At 62.3% G+C, this 17428-nt stretch overlaps 1 protein-coding gene across 1 annotated transcript; it reads left to right on the forward strand.

Moving 5' to 3' along the window:
* The first annotated feature begins 876 nt into the window (after positions 1-876).
* MNT (MAX network transcriptional repressor) lies at positions 877-16018 on the forward strand. Its single transcript, XM_050763546.1, is given in 7 exon segments — positions 877-1372; positions 6570-7149; positions 8040-8081; positions 8208-8319; positions 14681-14873; positions 15076-15194; positions 15196-16018. Coding segments are annotated over 7 exon segments (1773 nt in total). The 5' UTR covers positions 877-1299; the 3' UTR covers positions 15850-16018.
* Positions 16019-17428: the final 1410 nt, after the last annotated feature.

Here is a 17428-nt window from a genome sequence, read left to right on the forward strand (position 1 = left end):
AGGGTGGCCCATGGGGTGGCACAGTCCGTGTCTCCACCCACATCGAATACGCGTGGACAAAGACTGGGGTTTAGGGGAAGGAAAGATAAAGGTTTGGTTTTAAATGGAGGGTGGCGAAAAGGAATGGGGAGGCCAGGGCATGACTGCGGGATTTCCCTTACGGCGTCCCACCACCCTGGGTTCGCCGAGTGGCCCCATCCGCACCCGCGAATGTGACCTGCAGACACTGGCCCTTTAAACCGAAGGCTGGCGGCGCGGGGTGTCCATGTGGAGCTGCTCCATGCCGTGTTGTCCTGCCCGCCCATTGGCCCGCAGCCCGGTGACGTCGCCTAATAGGATGCGAACGCACTGCGGGGGGAGGAACGGAGACAAAATGCGGAGCCGGACTCTCGCTCCGCTCCTTCCGCTGGTTCTCTGACAGTCTCCAGCCGCCGGCAGCTCCGCCCAGGGGCGGATCCCGGGGGAATTGCGACAGCCGGGCGATTGCGGGATTTAGGTCGCGAGTGGGTGGAGCGTGGAGACCCAGGGTCAGGCCAGTCTCTGCGATTCCCAAGGTTTCCCTGACCCGGAATATCCTGATTGGAGCTCTGTTAAATCTTGAATTGTTCATCCTTCCCTCCCTCCAGCAGGACAGATTTCGTCGTGAACGACCCAAACGCGCCGCCCCGGCCCAACTTGTGGCTTGCAGCAGGGGCGGGGCCAGCTGGAAAGCGGAACCACGGCGCGCACACCCGGCTCTGACCTCTCCCTCCCTGCCCGGGCCACGTGTGCGCGCGCCGGCTCCGGTGGGCGGGGCCAGCAGCGCAGGACCCGCCCCTCCCTTCGCGAGACGCCGCGGCCCTGCGGGCGGGGGCTCCGGTCCGGGCTTTGGCTGTGGCCCCGGTGTAGTAGCGGGGGCGGCGGCCGGGGGCAGCGCGGCTCCTTCCCTTGTTGTGTGTGTCGGTGCCTCCTCGCCATCTTGTTGCAAAGCCCTTTCTTGTCGGCGGGACTCCCGGGGGCCGCGGGGCGGGAGGCATCGGAAGGGAGGTAGAGAGGGAGGGGAAGAAGGGAGGCAGTGCCGCCTTTTTTTTTTTTTTTGCACTCATTTTTTTAAATTTGCAATTTTATATTTTGCAAATATTTTGAGAGACATTGATTTTTCCGTGCTCCCCCGTTCTTCCCTGCGGAGTGCACTGCGCCGCCCAGCCCTGTCGCCCCCCGGAGGTGATCCCTCCCTCCTGCCTGCCCGCCAGCCTGACCTGTGCCCGGCTCGCGGGCCGCAGCCTCGGCCCCGGCGCGCCCCCGGCAGCTCTCGGCGCGATGAGCATAGAGACGCTACTGGAGGCGGCCCGCTTCCTGGAATGGCAAGCGCAGCAACAACAGAGAGCACGTGGTGAGCGGCCGGGCTGGGCCCCTGGGGCACCGGGGAAGGGGAAGCGAGTGACCCCGGTCCCCGAACCCACGCGAAACCGCGGACAGGGCCCCCTCCCGGGCGGCCCGCGGAGCCTGGCAGCGCACGGCTCCCCGCGAGAGCCGCCGCCCGGGGAGGGGTGATGTGGGCAGTGAAATTAATTAATGAAGTCATTAACATGCAGCGAGGGACCTGGCTCCTGCGGGCGCCACCCTGGCTGCCTGGCACTCCTGTGCCCCTTCCGTGGGGGGCTGCTTTTGCGTGGGCCAGCGGAGCCCTCGGTGGCACTGAGGATGTGTGAGCCGGGGGGTGGGGTGAGGAATGGTGTTGCGTGGGGGTGGCAGGCTCGCGTGTGCGTGCGTGTGTGCACGGGGGATGTGTGATGTGAGCCTCGGGAAAAGCAGATGAACGGACGTGTACACGGGCGTGTGTATAGCACACGAGTGGGCGTGTGTGTAACGGAGTGGGGGTGGGGACTACTCTACGCCGAGCAGCTCTTCGGCTTCCCTGGCCCCGTGGGGAGGGTGCGGGGGGCGCTCCCGGCAGATCTACGCGCCGCTTGGGGCGGAGGCGGCCTTTGCAGAATGAAATGACATCGCGTGTCTTATGATCCTGGCCAGCCCCGCCTGACCCCGCCTCCCAGAGCTGGGCTGGGCCGCGCGTCCGGGATTTGGGTGAAAGCCGGGCTACTTGGGCGTTTGCGAAATGGCCCGCGGGTCGCTGGGGGGCAGCCCCCGGGTCCCCCTCGCTGCGCCCCGCTTTAGCCAGTGTGGAATGTGGCGTGTCTGCGCGTTCCAAACCCGCTCTCGCCTGGAATGTTGCGTGTGCCTGCGTTCCGAGCCCGTTGGTTACACCGGGTGGTGACGTGGACGGGCTCCGCCCCCGACCACGTGCACCGGGGACACTCCTGCTGGGGACGGCGCGGCCCGGCCCCTCCTCACCGCCTCGCGCTCGGCTGGGGGCGGGGCTTGGGCGGGGCTGGCAAGGGGCCTTGCGCTGGGTTGGGCCCGGGCGCGGGCCCCGGCCTCTGGGCACCTCCCAGGGAGAGCCTTTGCCCTGCGAGGGAGGAGCCGAGCTCACCTGTCGGCTCTCGCCCCTAACCTCCTGTGTTTGATCCCGAGAGCAAGGGAAACCCTCAGAATCGCAGGGCGACGAGACATTTAGAGCTCACATTTTTCCACTGACCCCCAGAACGTTCCAACCATGCCCCCTGGCATCACCCGGGGCCACGCTGGAATGAGCCAGGTTGAGAAAGAAACTTCGGCGCTTCCTCTAAAGGGAAGAGACTAATGACTCCCATCTTCACGCGCCCTGTTGGTGGTCCCTGGCTTCAGGGTGCTGCAGAGGGGCTGGGGGGAAAGATCTCCCTTTTCCAGGGTGCTGCCAGAGCCTCGGCTCTGGAACGGTGTGTGTGCAGGACCCGGGGACTCCTGTGCCCTCCCCGCCCCCCACAATCCCCCGGCAGGGTTGGTTGTGGTGGAGAGAGTGCTTCGCCCTCCTTTCCTTTCTCTCTGCCTATTGTTGCTTCAATGATGAGTCATGCAGGAGGTAGTAGTGTGTTGTGTGCGCGCGCGCCGCCGTGTGCTGCCGCCGCGGCGGGCAGTGAGGGGGGGAGCGGGGAGCGGCAGCGGGCAAGGGGCGGGGGAGCTGCGGGGCCGCCGGCCTAGTCGGGGCGACCGGCCTCTCAAGGTCAGGAGTCACTGGAAATATGTGAGACCCAGATGCCTGGGTTTTGCAGAAGTGATGGGCGGGGACGTCACCAACACTCCGCGCCTGTTGCCTTGGGGGTTCAGAGCAGGGTCTGGCAGTGGAGAGTGCCCGTGGTGACCAAGAATGTCCTGCGTTTGGGCACAGGGGTCAGGGGAAGACCATGCACAAGGTTCGGAGAGACTAAGTCACCTGCTGCCACCACCAACACATTGCAGTTCGAGTACCCACTGTGTTTAGGCCGAGTTCAGCGGCCTGGTCACCGCTGCTTGGTGTTGGTCAGAGGTCTTTGGAGATGAGTGGGTGCGGAAAGCCAGATCTACTCAAAAACTCATGTACAGGTGGCCAGAACCGGTCCCAGCAGTTTCACCTCCAGAATTCATTTTCTTCTCCCTCTTGACGTTCTGTCCTCTGAGCTGGGGCAGGACGAACGGGAGGGAAGGGCATGGTAGGTGAACCTGCTGACCAGAACGCTTTCCCAGGACCTAGGACTAGCTCTGGACAGGGATCCTCTTGTCCATTCTCCCTTTCAACCGCAAGCATGGGTTTCTGACCTAGACCAGCCAGTTTGCTCACATGAGGACCCTGCAGATGTGTGTGCCTATCAGAGAGAGAAGAAAGGGCAGAGCTATCCTGGTGCTCAGCTGGAGGGCCTGGCATGGTCATTCCAGTGTTGATGGAGGTGGCTCAGATGCAACTCTTCTGCCCTGTTTGGAGGGAGCTGGTTGGAGTGTCCAGAGGCTCCTGACCAACTCTCCAAGGCTTACCCTGGGCCTGCCTTAGACACCAAGCCCCTGTTTATCGAGCAGACGGGAGAATTCCTGTGGCTGCTGGGGCCCACCAGTGTGGACTCCTCCACCCCTAGCCCTGTGCCTGCAGAGTGCCTGGGCCACAGTCGCTTGGGAAGGTTGAAGGGAGCACACTGCCCATGCTCTTGAGTGTGGGCTGAAGCCTTGGTCCCTGGGTCACTGCAGAAGGGCCATGCTAAATTCTTTGGGGGCAGCTTCTGGGTGGAGCCCAGGGAGGCATGTGAGGGGGCGCACTGTCTGGTGGATGCACAGAACGTTCTTTTAAAGAGCCTAAGCCCAGGGTGCTCCTGAGGGAGCAGCAGCCACCACCAGTTTGGCGGCTCTCCAGTGCACAGGGAGAGGGTTGCCGCTGGGTGGGAAGGGGCAGGAAGCTCTGGTGGGCTGGATCTGGCCCCGGGGCAGCTCCTCTTCCTCACCACCCCTGGAACTTTCTCATGCTGCTCCAGGTGTAACTGGGTCGTTCCTGGCACCTGTGAGGTGTACCTGCCTGGTTCTGGGTGAGAGAGGGCAGGTGAGAAGGAGGTTGCTACCTCCCAGGTGAGCTTTGGGTTGCTTTAAAATATGGGAAATGGGGGTTGGCTTGCACTCTAGGGTCCCGCCTGTCCTTGTGACTCAGGGAGGGCCCTGATCGTCCCTCTGCCTATAGAGAGTAGAGCACATGTCTCAAGGCCAATGAAAAGTTAGGTCTGTCAGCCAAAGGGATGGAGGTGGGGGCTGTGTTAAGGCCTGGGATCCAGAGTCTTGTCCTGGGGTAGGGGAAGGGGCTGGGGACAACAGAGGCTGCACCCAACTGAGAAGGGCCCTGTCACTGGAACTCAGCAGGCTGCTTGGCCAGTGCAGTCTGTGGGAAGCGGAGCGCAGGGCTGGTTTTCTCCCGGGCGGTAACCTAAGGTAACCTCCAGTGCCCCGCACTGGAGCAGGCCTGCACCGGCCTGGCATCGCCCCTTCCCGAAGGGCTAGTGAGATCTGGAAGAGACCCGCTGGCTGGCCCAGCCCCTGAACTCTGGCTGCTGGGAAACCACTGAGGCTTCCCCTCCCAGGACGCTTCCCCCTCCGCTTCCTCCTCGGCCTCTTCCCTCTTCGGGAGGGCGGGGCTGGGAGCAGGCCTGGCTCACACCCAGTTGTTGATTGGCCAAAGGGCCTGAGACCTCAAGTTTTCTGAGGCCTCTGAGCCAGTAAGAGTGTGGGAGGTGGGTGCTCCCCTCCTCAGGGGGCTTTGGCCGACTCCAGTCCTCCGCACCACCCGTTGCCCAGGTGTTTGGGGCGTGTCCACCAGCCCGAGCTGTCTGCTGCGTTCGTCAGCGGAGCGGGGCATCCTCAGCGGAGCGGGGCATCCGGGGCCAGAGGAGAGGGCTGCTTGTCCCGGCGGCTCCCTGGCCTGGGGGCTGCAGACTCCAAGGGCCTGGGCCAGCCCTGTAGCCAGGGGAACCAGAATGGTGGGGCCTGGGAGAGGACGGGGCAGGCTGGAGATGGAGGTGCCTCCCCTTCCCCTGTTCACAGCCAGCTCCTGAGTGGGCCTTGCCTTCCTGCTGGGCTTTCAGCAGAGATGCTGAGCGGATGGTGGGGTGCACTGCCCTGCTCAGCCCCTACTGAAGAGCCCAGTCTCTTCTTGTTTGGGAGAAATGGCCGCTGCTGTGCCTCCTCCTCCTCAGCTGCCCTCTCTCACCCTGAACCAGGCAGGCGCACTTTCCCAGGTGCCTGGCTGGACTGGGTATTTGTGGTGTCTCAGGCTGAGCGGGTGTCACTGAGGATGTCAGAGGACGCGTTGGGCCCGGAGGACAGGACATGCTGGCGCTGCTGCTGCTGATGGTGGGGATGTTGAGGATTTGGGAGAAATGAGTTTCAGCACGACAAGGGTCAGAGAGGGACTAAGTGTGTTTGTTGAATGGTCCCTGAGGAAAACAGGCATTGGGATCTAGCCTCGGGGTCAGGAGTGCTGGGCTGTTTCCACATGTGTGAAATGAGGGTGGTGTCCCTGTCCTGCCTGTGATGTGACGTGGGGCTCTTGTGACGATCCAGGGACTGTGAATGTGTGCGAGGCACTTCCTTGTGAGCACGGCAAGCGTCCTCCAGGGGTCAGGAGGCTTGCTGTGGGACCTGCAGCAAATCACTTTGCTCTCTGAACTTCACTGCCTTCATCTGTGCCATGCAGGCACTGCCTGCCCTCTAGAAGGTGCTTGGTAAACATTGTTAAAGGCCTTCCACGGAAGCTGGGATCTGTCAGCATACCCCCTTCTCTGGTGCGAAGTCTTGGGTGGCTGGGCCTCTGCCCGCCTCTCCCACCTCACCCCTGTGGCTCCTGACCCTCGCTGCCCTCACCCGCCCTCCTCCTCACCCTACAGGCTGGCAGGTGGCCTGCAGCACCCTCTGACAGCTCTGCTCCACCCTTCCCTTCCACGGCCACCTGTCTTGCCTGCAGCCCGGACTGTCAGCCCCCGTGACTGTCCTCCTGTTCCCTGCTGGCAGGGACCAGGTCTGCTTGATTTGTTCACTGCTGTGCCCCCGGCGCTTTCCCCTGTGCCTGGCTGGACTGGTAGGCTATTTGTGGAGTCTCGCTGAGCAGGGGTATCACTGAGTACTGACTGGGCTAGGGTCAGAGGATGCGTTAGGACTGGAGGGCTGGGGCCCTGCTGAGACCCCCCCCTTGTGTTCTCTCTGCGTAGAGGAGCAGGAGCGGCTTCGCTTGGAGCGGGAGCGGGAGCAGGAGCAGAAGAAGGCCAATAGCCTGGCCAGGCTGGCACATGCCCTTCCTGTGGAGGAACCCCGCATTGAGGCACCACCCCTGCCTCTGTCTCCGCCGGCTCCCCCGCCCGCACCCCCACCACCACTTGCCACCCCTGCCCCACTGACTGTCATTCCTATTCCTGTGGTGACCAACTCCCCTCAGCCACTACCCCCACCCCCACCCTTGCCGCCGGCAGCCCAGCCTCTGCCCCTGGCGCCTCGTCAACCAGCCCTGGTTAGCACCCCTGGACTCAGCATTAAGGAGCCTGCCCCCCTGCCCAGCAGGCCACAGGTGCCCACCCCTGCTCCCCTACTGCCGGACTCGAAGACCACCATTCCACCCACGGGCAGCCCCAAGCCTTTGCAGCCCCTCCCCACGCCTATCCTGACCATAGCACCACACCCTGGAGTCCAGCCTCAGCTGGCCCCCCAGCAGCCGCCCCCACCCACCCTTGGGACCCTGAAGTTGGCACCAGCTGAAGAAGTCAAATCCAGTGAACAGAAGAAGAGGCCAGGGGGGTGAGTGGGGTGTGGCAGGGTCGGGCTGCTGGGATGAGTAGGAGAGCTGCCCATCCCCTGGGCTGTGTGCAAGACAAGGTACCCTCCCCGGGTGGGGCTTCAGAGGTGTCCTGCCTCCCCAGCCTAGAAGTGCCCCCTTTATTTGAACACCGCCTCACTGTGCCCATCTCTATCCCGGGAAGGAACGTCCCATTACCCCCTGTTGCCAGGCTTCTGTGTTTTCTAACGCCCTCCAAGGCTGAGGCTTATGGCATTCCCAGGCCTCTGGACAGAGTATGGGCCTCTTGGGTGAGGGCGGGGGTCAACCTGCTGCTTCTGAGTCCCAGGAGCCCTCCTGTCTCCCTCCTGGTGGGATGGAGGGTGACAGAGGTTGTGATTATGAGCACAGACGTGCCCTGCAGGGAGTGGGCGCAGCATGGCACAGGGCGAACATCTCCCAAGCTGCTTTAAGACAATGCTGGGGACTGGCCGGGCGCGGTGGCTCAAGCCTGTAATCCCAGCACTTTGGGAGGCCGAGACGGGTGGATCACGAGGTCAGGAGATCGAGACCATCCTGGCTAACACGGTGAAACCCCGTCTCTACTAAAAAAATAGCCGGGCGAGGTGGTGGGCGCCTGTAGTCCCAGCTACTCGGGAGGCTGAGGCAGGAGAATGGCGTGAACCCGGGAGGCGGAGCTTGCAGTGAGCTGAGATCCGGCCACTGCACTCCAGCCTGGGCGACAGAGCGAGACTCCGTCTCAAAAAAAAAAAACAAAAACAACAACAACAAAAAAAACAAGACAATGCTGGGGACAAACAGCCTGTGGCAATTTTGGGGGGTGGCGGCGCGGGTCATCAGGAAGGCCGTCTCATCGAGTCCTCCCTGAGCCTCCTGTCTGTCTGGGTTTCAGGATCGGAACCAGAGAAGTCCACAACAAATTGGAGAAGAACAGGTGTGTGTGTGCGCGTGTGTGGCCCGGGCCCCGCCGGCCCTCGGCCCCAGCTCCCCCGGGCGCTGCCTCCCCCCCATCCCAGCCCCGCCCCAGGCACCGCTGACCGGCGCTCGCCCCTCTCTCCAGGAGGGCCCATCTGAAGGAGTGCTTTGAGACCCTGAAGCGGAACATCCCCAACGTGGATGACAAGAAGACGTCCAATCTGAGCGTGCTGCGGACGGCGCTGCGGTACATCCAGGTATGGGGCCCGGAGGCCGGCGCCGCGCAGCTTCCTCCGCCCTCCCTCCGCCGCCCCTCCCCCGGCCGCGCCCCGCCCCGCCCTCCCGCCCCGGCGGCTCCCCCGCGCCTCCCTCCCGCCTCCACGCGGGCGCTGAGCACATGGCCCGGCTGACGTCAGCGGGGCTCCCTGCCCGCGAGGGCGCGCGTGCGCAGAGGAAGGAACGGTTCCCCTCCCCCGCCGCTCCCGAGCCCCCGCAGCCTTGGTGTCCCGGGGGCCGTGAGGCGCGCACCGTGACGCTTGGTGCGAGTCCCGGTGGCGGCTCCCGTTCGCGCGTGTTGGTGCAGCCGCTGGAAGGAAGGGCATGGGGCGGCCCGACGCCTCCTCCCCGGCCGCAGAGCCTGGGCGGGAGCCCAGATTTCGCCCGAATGTGTGTCGCTATTTGCGGGGAGGGTTGGGCGTGGTCCCCGTCCACGCTGCGGCGCGGGCCGAGCCCCATGTGCCCCGGAGAAGGAAGATCCTCTCGGAGCGCGCGTGGAGGCGCCACGGCCCGAGTGTGGGGTTACGCCTGGGGCGGGGAAAACTGCGATTTGACTGGGCGGCAAACAGCCCCGGGGCAGCCGAGCCTGAAACACGTCACGCTTTCCTTCCTCCTGGGCTAAGAAAGGGGGAAGGGGGGTCCCTTTTTTCGGGGCCCTCCCGGCTGCGCGTCTCCTCCCTTTGGGCGTCGCTCCCTCTGCAGCGCTGGGGCCGGGGGCGCCGCCACGTCAGGCAGTTGCCATGGCGGCCTGAGCTTCGGTTTCCCTGGAAACCGGCGGGGCTTCCGCGCGCCGGGCCCGAGGCTGTGGGGGATGGGCCGGCGGCCGCCGAGACGGGGAGCCGTTGGGGATGGAGGGACGTGGGGCTCCCAGCCCGCGTGGGGCGAGGGGGCGGCGAGTCGGGACTCTCCCTGTCCACCCGCTGAGGAAGCTGCGGGGGCCGCGCGGGGTCACGGGCCCCGTGGGAGGGGTGGCGAGGAGGGTCCAGCGTGCGAGGAGCCAGCCGCGGGGCGCCGCCCCTCCCCCGGCCTCGACCGCGGGGTCACGGCCCTGAGGTAACCGGAGCCTGACTTGCTGAGGGAGGGGCGGAGGCGCTGCTTGCTTCGCGACTGCTCCAGGCGGGCGGCTCCCTCCCTGCCTCCAGCGAACGCGCCCTTCCGCCCGCCCTCCCGGCCAGGGGGCGGAGCTGGCGCGCCTCCAGGCCGCTTCCGGGCAGCGGGGAGGGGCGGGGCCGGGTTCGCGGATTGGCTGTCGCGGGCGGGGGCGGTGCTCCCGAGTTGCGGAGGGCGGTGCGGCTGGCGAGGGTGACGCAGGGAAGCTGCGGCCGCGTGGGTGCGCGCGTGCTTCGGGGTGGGGCCTCGGGGCGCCGAGCGGGAGAGGGGCCCGGAGGCCGCGACAGGCCGGTGGCTTATTTCTGGAATGGTTTTGCAGAACGTGGGCTTGGTTGTAGTTTAGTCGCAGGGCTGGCTGAGGGTGTTCATGCAGACACTTCGCGGTAATCCCGACATTCCCGTAGCTATTATTTTTGAGAAATAGGAAGGACGGCATGGCGAGTTCCTCTTTGCAGATACTACTTGCAGAGGGCGCCTTGCGTAACGTGTGGGTTTGGAAATGAATCGGAAGGAGACTCAGCGGCAGCCGCAGAAGGAAGCTCTTGAGGAGCTGGGCCCGCTGAAGTAGGAGCCGGGGTGGGCCCCAGGCTGTCCAGAAGGGACACCCATTCTGGTGCTGGTCACAGAAGCAGGAAACTCAAAGGCCTGTCTACAAACCATTTATTCAGTTATTCATTGAGGTGCTTGTAGCGAAGTCTCTGCTTCTGGGCAGATGGTGGCGAGCAAGTAAAAAACCTGGGTCTACGCTCTCCCAGGCTGGGCGTTGTGGCAGATGATGAACAAGTCACTCTACAGAAGACGGCCGTATGGGCATAATAGGAACCGGGCGGCAGGATCTGTTCTGGGGAGGGAGGATGGCTGTTCCTGAGGAAAGGACATTGAGACCTGCAGGATAAGTCTGGGTGGGACGGAGCCAAGTGGAGGCCAGGAGCCCAGGTGCAGCCCAGCAGGAGGGAACAGGATGCTTTTTGGAAATAAGCCAGGCACGATGGCTCGCACCTGAGTCCCTGCTACGCTACTCGGGAGGCCTAGGCAGTAAGAGCACTTGAACCTAGGGAGTTCGAGGACAGCCTGGGCCACAGAGTGAGACCTCCGTCTCTAAGAACAAACACGAACATGGTCAGGAGGGTTGTCACTCAGAGATGGGCAGAGTCAAGAGCTGGTCCTGGAGAGACCAGTGGGGCTGTGAAGACTGGGGGCTTTGTTTGTTTGCTGAGAGCAGGAAGCTGTGGGAGGAAGGCAGTGGTCCCCAGCCAGAATCCAGAGTGGCTTGGAGGTGGCCAAAGATTTGAAGACAGCCACAGAAAAGTGGACAGAGACAAGAAAAATAGGTACCAAACTGTGCATCCAGGTAGTCACAGAAAGGAAATGGGTTTAGAATGAAGCAATGTGGGTTAAAGTTAGACCCTGGGGAAATCTTGCAGGGGCCTCTAGGCCTGCGAAGAACTGGACTAGGTGAGAAGAGGAAGCTTTTGATCCATGTCACTCCCTGGCCCAGAACTACATCCTGCCCACAGGTGGGTTGAGTTCAGGACTGCTGCTTCCAGCCGCCAGCAGCCAGGTTCAAGTGAGAGCTGACTCACCTAGGGCCCCTTGACACAGCCTCAGAGCCAGGTAAAAAGCCACACGCAGGCTGGGCACGATGGCTCACGCCTATAATCCCAGCACTTTGGGAGGCCGAGGCGGGGCGGATCACCTGAGGTCAGGAGTTCGAGACCAGCCTGGCCAACATGGCAAAACCCCGTCTCTACTAAAAATACAAAAATTAGTCCTGCCTGCTGGCATATGCCTGTAATCCCAGCTACTAGGGAGGCTGAGGCAGGAGAATCGCAGAACCCAGGAGGTGGAGGTTGCAATGAGCCAAGATCTCACCACTGCACTCCAGCCTGTGTGACAGAGTGGGACTTTTTTTTTTTGAGACGGAGTCTCGCTGTCACCCAGGCTGGAGTGCCGTGGCCGGATCTCAGCTCACTGCAAGCTCCGCCTCCCGGGTTCCCGCCATTCTCCTGCCTCAGCCTCCCGAGTAGCCGGGACTACAGGCGCCCGCCACCTCGCCCGGCTAGTTTTTTTTTTTTTGTATTTTTTAGTAGAGACGGGGTTTCACCGTGTTAGCCAGGATGGTCTCGATCTCCTGACCTCGTGATCCGCCCGTCTCGGCCTCCCAAAGTGCTGGGATTACAGGCTTGAGCCACCGCGCCCGGCCAGAGTGGGACTATTGTCTCCAAAAAACGAAAAGTCACACACAGGTGTGTGTGTGTGTGTAGGGGCAAGGGAGTTTCCTACTGTCTTCCTAGCAGAAAATGGAGAGAAACTGTGAAGGCCAGAATGACAGAGCGGGCTGTGTGTGGCCTGGGACTGGCAACAGAAGTGTCGAGCTGCCGGGTTTCAAGCCAGTACAGAGCACGGCTCTACCTGGATTATGTGCTGCAGGCCCTAATGGTTAGAGACACCTGTCACTGGTGAGGGCAGGAATCTATGCAGGAGGGAGTGTGGGAAGCTGGCCTCATTGGTGGGTGGGGTTGGAGACTTTGCCAGGCTAGTCAGGAAAAGCTGCTACAGAACAGCAAAAGTGCTCCTAGCGCAGCGATACCCAACCTTTTTGGCAACAGGGAGTCGTTTCCTGGAAGACCATTTTTCCATGGAAAGGGAGGGCGGGACTGGTTTTGGGATGGAAGTGTTCCACCTCCCAGCAGGCATTAGGCAGACTGTCCTAAGGAGCACACGAAACCTAGACTCCCGGGGTGCACGGTTCACAGGAGGACTCCTGCTTCTGTGAGAATCGAATGTCCCACTGATCTGACAGGAGGCTGCGCTCAGGTGGTCCTGTGCCATCGCTGCTCACCTCCTGCTGCAGCCCTGTTCCTGAAAGGCCACGGACCAGTACCTGGGGTTTGGGGACCCCCGCCCTAGGGCATGAAAGCAGGGAAACCTGGGTCTAATGGGTTACTGTCATTCTCCCTGTGATTCAGGGAACAGACAGGACAGAGGTGGAAAGGAACATGCTCACCAGGAGTCGGGACAGCACCCTTCCAGATCCTTCCCCTGGGGTCGAGTAAGCACCCTGTGCGTAGCTCTTCCTGGCCGCCCGTGGGCTCTGGGATCTAAACAGACTATGCAGCCATCCTCACCTTCATTCACAGCTCGGACAGGGACAGTGTGTGTTGAGACAGAAAGACAAAACATATATATGTGAGAGACTTTGTATGAGCCAGTTCCTGATGAAGTCCTATCTGACAGCCTCGTATTTACTGCCCAGGCAGATGGGGCTCTTCTCATTTCACCCCCCCTTTTTTTTCCTGAAACACAAAACTTAATAGAAATTTTGTTTGCAGCTCTTAGCATTCTTAGTGTAAGCCGATCTGGGACCCATTGCCCACCAGAAGTGGCCCAGTCCTGGTGCAGGGAGAAAGGGAGGGTAGAGTGGGAAGAACCCCATTTTTCCTCAGGGCTAGGGGGCTGGAGACGCTACCCCCTTCTGCCTCTGGGCTCCAGGAAGGAGAGCAGATGGACTCTCAGGCCTATGGCTCCTCCTACACACCACTGCCCCCCAGGTTGGAGGAGAGTGAGAGAGAGAGGGAGAGAAGGGGACAGAGGCAAGAGAAGATGTTGATGAAAAAAGACGAGAACCAGGGGTGAGGGCTGACGGATAATCAAAGATAAAACACCAGTAGGCTGGGTGCGGTGGCTCATGCCTGTAATCCCAACACTTTGGGAGGCCAAGGCGGGCAGATCACCTGAGGTCGGGAATTCAAGGCCAGCCTGACCAACATGGAGAAACCCTGTCTCTACTACAAATACAAAATTAGCCGGGTGTAGTGGCGCATGCCTGTAATCCCAGCTACTCGGGAGGCTGAGGCAGGAGAATCGCTTGAACCTGGGAGGCAGAGGTTGCGGTGAGCCGAGATCATGCCACTGCACTCCAGCCTGGGCAACAAGAGTGAAACTGTTTGAAAAAAACAAACAGTAAAAAAAAAAAAAAATTGAGAGAGAGTGGGGGAGGGGAATAAAACAAAAATCTACCGCAAATGCAAACCAGCCTGGAAGATGGTGTGGTGCCCAGAAGGTCTTGGAGGCTGGAGGATGTGAAATACAGGACGACAGTGGGGGAGGTAGGGGCTCAGATGTGGTCTTGGAGCACGGGCAGATAAGATCTAGGGGGTAAGGAGAGGAGGATCCATGTGTGATGAGGGCAGACTGGGTTCAGAGAGGAAAACCAAGGCCAGCTGGTGAGTTGTGTATGTGAAAAGCCCGCGGGCCCTGCACCTGGGCATGACCAGTAAGCCTGGGAAGCTAGGAGGTCAAGAGCAGGCCAAGAAAGGGACTCGGAAGGCAGCAAGGACACACGTGTTGGCATTGCTGGTGGACACAGCGGTTATGACATGCTTGGGCAGAAAGCTGCCAGCAGGGAGGTCTGTGAGACTTAAAAGAGTAGGATTTAAGAGTGTCAGGTCGGAGCACAGGAAAGACCTTGAGTGTGGAGGGGAGCTGGGTCATGGGACGCAAGAGCCATTTCTCATGGATCCGTTTAGCCCAAGTACAGGTGTAGACGGGGGCACATTCCTAGGCTTGGGGGTTTTTCAGCCCGGGGAGTCTGGAGGGCAGTGGGCAGGGTGATGGGGAGCAGCATGTAGGTGGAGCCTTGTCGAGAAGCGTCGTGCACAGTGGAGAGTCGTCCAGGAGGTCGGGGAGCAGGTGCGGACCAGCAGCCAGGAAGGAGGCGATCCCTGGACATGAGACGGGGCGAGGTTGTGTCACTGCCTATTGGGTCATCCTCCAAGGATGTTGAAGTTACCAGGGAGACAAGTGAACCAGGAGGTCGAAGCGGAGGATCCTGGGGTTCTGTAGACGGTAGCTCGTGGCATCAGTGACCGAGCAGAAGTGCAGAAAGTGGATAGGCTGCTGGGGGAGGGATGGGGCCAGAGGCGGAGAAGCCCTGAGGATGAGTTGTGGAGGACATGGAAGGACCCGCATGCCTGGTTGAGCTTGCTCCATTGGGGCCTGTCCCAAGAGCCCACACTGCCTGGGAGGAGTGGAGCGAGCCTACACACGCTGGGCCCCCCTGGGCAGGGGCATGGACCAGGACAGGTGTGGTCTCCAGCAGCCCCCGTCAGGCTGGGTCCCCTGGTTGCCACAGACATGCCTCTGGGCCAGCTGACAGGAGAGGTTTGTGGGGACTTTGGGCCCCAAGGCTGCTGCTCAGGGCGTTCTGCTGTCCCGTACTCTGTACCCCAGTCCCTGAAGAGGAAGGAGAAGGAATACGAGCATGAGATGGAGCGGCTGGCGCGGGAGAAGATTGCCACGCAACAGCGGCTGGCAGAGCTCAAGCACGAGCTGAGCCAGTGGATGGACGTGCTGGAGATTGACCGCGTGCTGCGGCAGACGGGCCAGCCCGAGGATGACCAGGCCTCCACCTCCACCGCCTCTGGTGAGCCCCAGCCCCCGCGCTGGCCCCACAGTCCTCAGATGTTACACGTCAAATTCCAGCCTCCTGGCCAGGCTCTTGCCTACTAGAAAAGATGGCCCCAGTCCCAGCCCCATCACATTCCCACGCCCCCGTGAGCATCTACGCCTCCAGCCGCTCGCTTCCCCCGCCCTTCTGACCTGCTCCCTGCCCCTGTTCCCCACAGAGGGTGAGGACAACATAGACGAGGATATGGAGGAGGACCGGGCGGGCCTGGGCCCACCTAAGCTGAGCCATCGTCCCCAGCCGGAGCTGCTGAAGTCCAGCCTGCCACCCCCAGCACCACGCCCCCGCGCCTGCGCCTCCACACCCGCCCCCGCACCCTCACCCCCACTCCGTGGCCCTGCCTCCCGCCCACCTCCCCGCGCAGCAGCCGCAGCCGCAGCAGAAGACCCCTCTGCCGGCCCCTCCCCCCCCACCGGCCGCCCCTGCCCAGACACTGGTGCCAGCTCCGGCCCATCTGGTGGCAACGGCTGGGGGCGGCTCCACGGTCATCGCCCACACAGCCACCACGCACGCTTCAGTCATCCAGACTGTGAACCACGTTCTGCAGGGGCCAGGCGGCAAGCACATCGCCCACATCGCCCCCTCGGCCCCCAGCCCTGCTGTGCAGCTGGCGCCTGCCACACCCCCCATTGGGCACATCACAGTGCACCCTGCCACCCTCAACCATGTGGCCCACTTGGGCTCCCAGCTGCCCTTGTACCCGCAGCCCGTGGCAGTGAGCCAGCCCGTGGCAGTGAGCCACATCGCCCACACCCTCTCGCACCAGCAAGTGAACGGCACAGCCGGCCTGGGGCCCCCGGCTACTGTCATGGCGAAGCCGGCCGTGGGGGCTCAGGTGGTGCATCACCCCCAGCTGGTGGGCCAGACCGTGCTCAACCCTGTGACCATGGTCACCATGCCCTCCTTCCCAGTCAGCACGCTCAAGCTGGCTTGAGGACGAGGCCACTCAGAGGCCCCCAGTGGGGACAGGGAGGGGGACCTGTCCCCCACTCTCTCACCCACCAGCTCCACACATTCCAGCCAGGCCCAGGCCCGCCCCCCCCACCCACCCCCAGGCCTCCTAGGGGAAGGGGGTGCAAAGACTCTGAGCCAAGGGAGGGAAGGGCCACCCAGGGAGATGGGCACCGGGCAGGGGGCCACCCTACTGCACTAGGACTTGGTAAGATGACTCTGAGAAAATGCGAGACTCTGGTGGAACGTGCCACCTGTCCGGCCCAGCGCCAGCCCCAGCGCCGCTCCTGCTTCCCCTCCCTGCCCTCGGAAATGAGTGCGACGTGGACATCACGCTCCCTGACTTCTCCCCTGCCCCGCCCCACCTTCCTGTGCTGCTGCTGCTATTGCTGTCTGGTGAGGTGGCCCAGGCCCCCGGCTTTCCTCCGGAGCCTCCGTGTTTTCTTCCCAGGTCTTTGCAGGGGAAATGGGGGAAGCAGAACCGAAGCCACTTGGCCCAGAAAGCTGCCGACTGGGGTGATAAGGGGCCCTGCTCTGAGCACAGGTGACAGATCATAGGAAGTGGCTGGTCTGGAGTCCCACCCGGACAGGTGGGGCCCCAGCCTGGGGCTCTCTGACCCGGTTGCAGTCACTGTGATTCGTTACCGTAGAAACTACTTAAAATGATTCTCTACCAACAATAAACCAAACCCAGCCACTGCCAAGCTTCCTGTGTCCTCAACCCAAGCCCTGCCACTGGGCTCTGGACCTCAGGAGGGCAGGCTGAGGTGGGGAAAGAAGGACTCGGCTGTCCTGCCCCCTTCCCTGTCTCCTGCAGCCTGGGTCTGGATGGGACGAGAGCCACTGGGCATCTGTCCCCAGTCCCTAGCTCTGGGCTTGGCCCTTGGCTTCCAGAAGGCAGCAAAGAGGGACGCTGTCCTGCGTTCAGCCCCTGATCTCTGACCTCTGCTGAGTGCCGGGCACTCCTCCGAGGGACAGGTGGGCCTGGCGGCCTGTGGGGTTTGGGCGCCTCCTACAGTCTGGGAGACATGGACCAGCAGCTGGTCTTGTTTCCAGGAGCATAGAAGCCACATCGTTGAGGCATCAGAAAGGTTAAAAAAAACGCAGTGGCTTAGCTAAGCCCTAAGCCTGTCCCCAGACCAACCCTGGGGCCTACACAGAACAGGGCTGGAGCTAGGCCTGCTGCTTCTGCTCCAGCCCTTTGCCTGTGTCCTCCTATCCCCTCAACACCCGGCTTCTCCAGGGGGCATTTTTGAGTGGGCCCTCCCCGGGGAGCTGCTGGGCAGCACCTTTCTCTGAGAAAAGGTCCTTGTTGGGTCAAGGACAGGGCTGAACGTGGAACGGGCAGGAGTCAGGGGCTCTGTGTTAGGGCGTGGCTTTCTCTGCCTCTGCCTGGGCCGCCTGCTTTGGCCTCTCCTTGTATGTGGATATTTATTACAAGTGGCCTTGTGTCAGACACGCTCAGCTCCCCACCTGGACACACACCAGTGGCCTTTCAGTGTAGCGGGAGGAAGCCAGTGTCCCTGGGTGTGAAGTTCACACGGATGGGCTGGGGCAGGGGC

The sequence above is a fragment of the Macaca thibetana genome, chromosome 16, assembly GCF_024542745.1.
Source record: "Macaca thibetana thibetana isolate TM-01 chromosome 16, ASM2454274v1, whole genome shotgun sequence".
NCBI lineage: Eukaryota > Metazoa > Chordata > Mammalia > Primates > Cercopithecidae > Macaca > Macaca thibetana.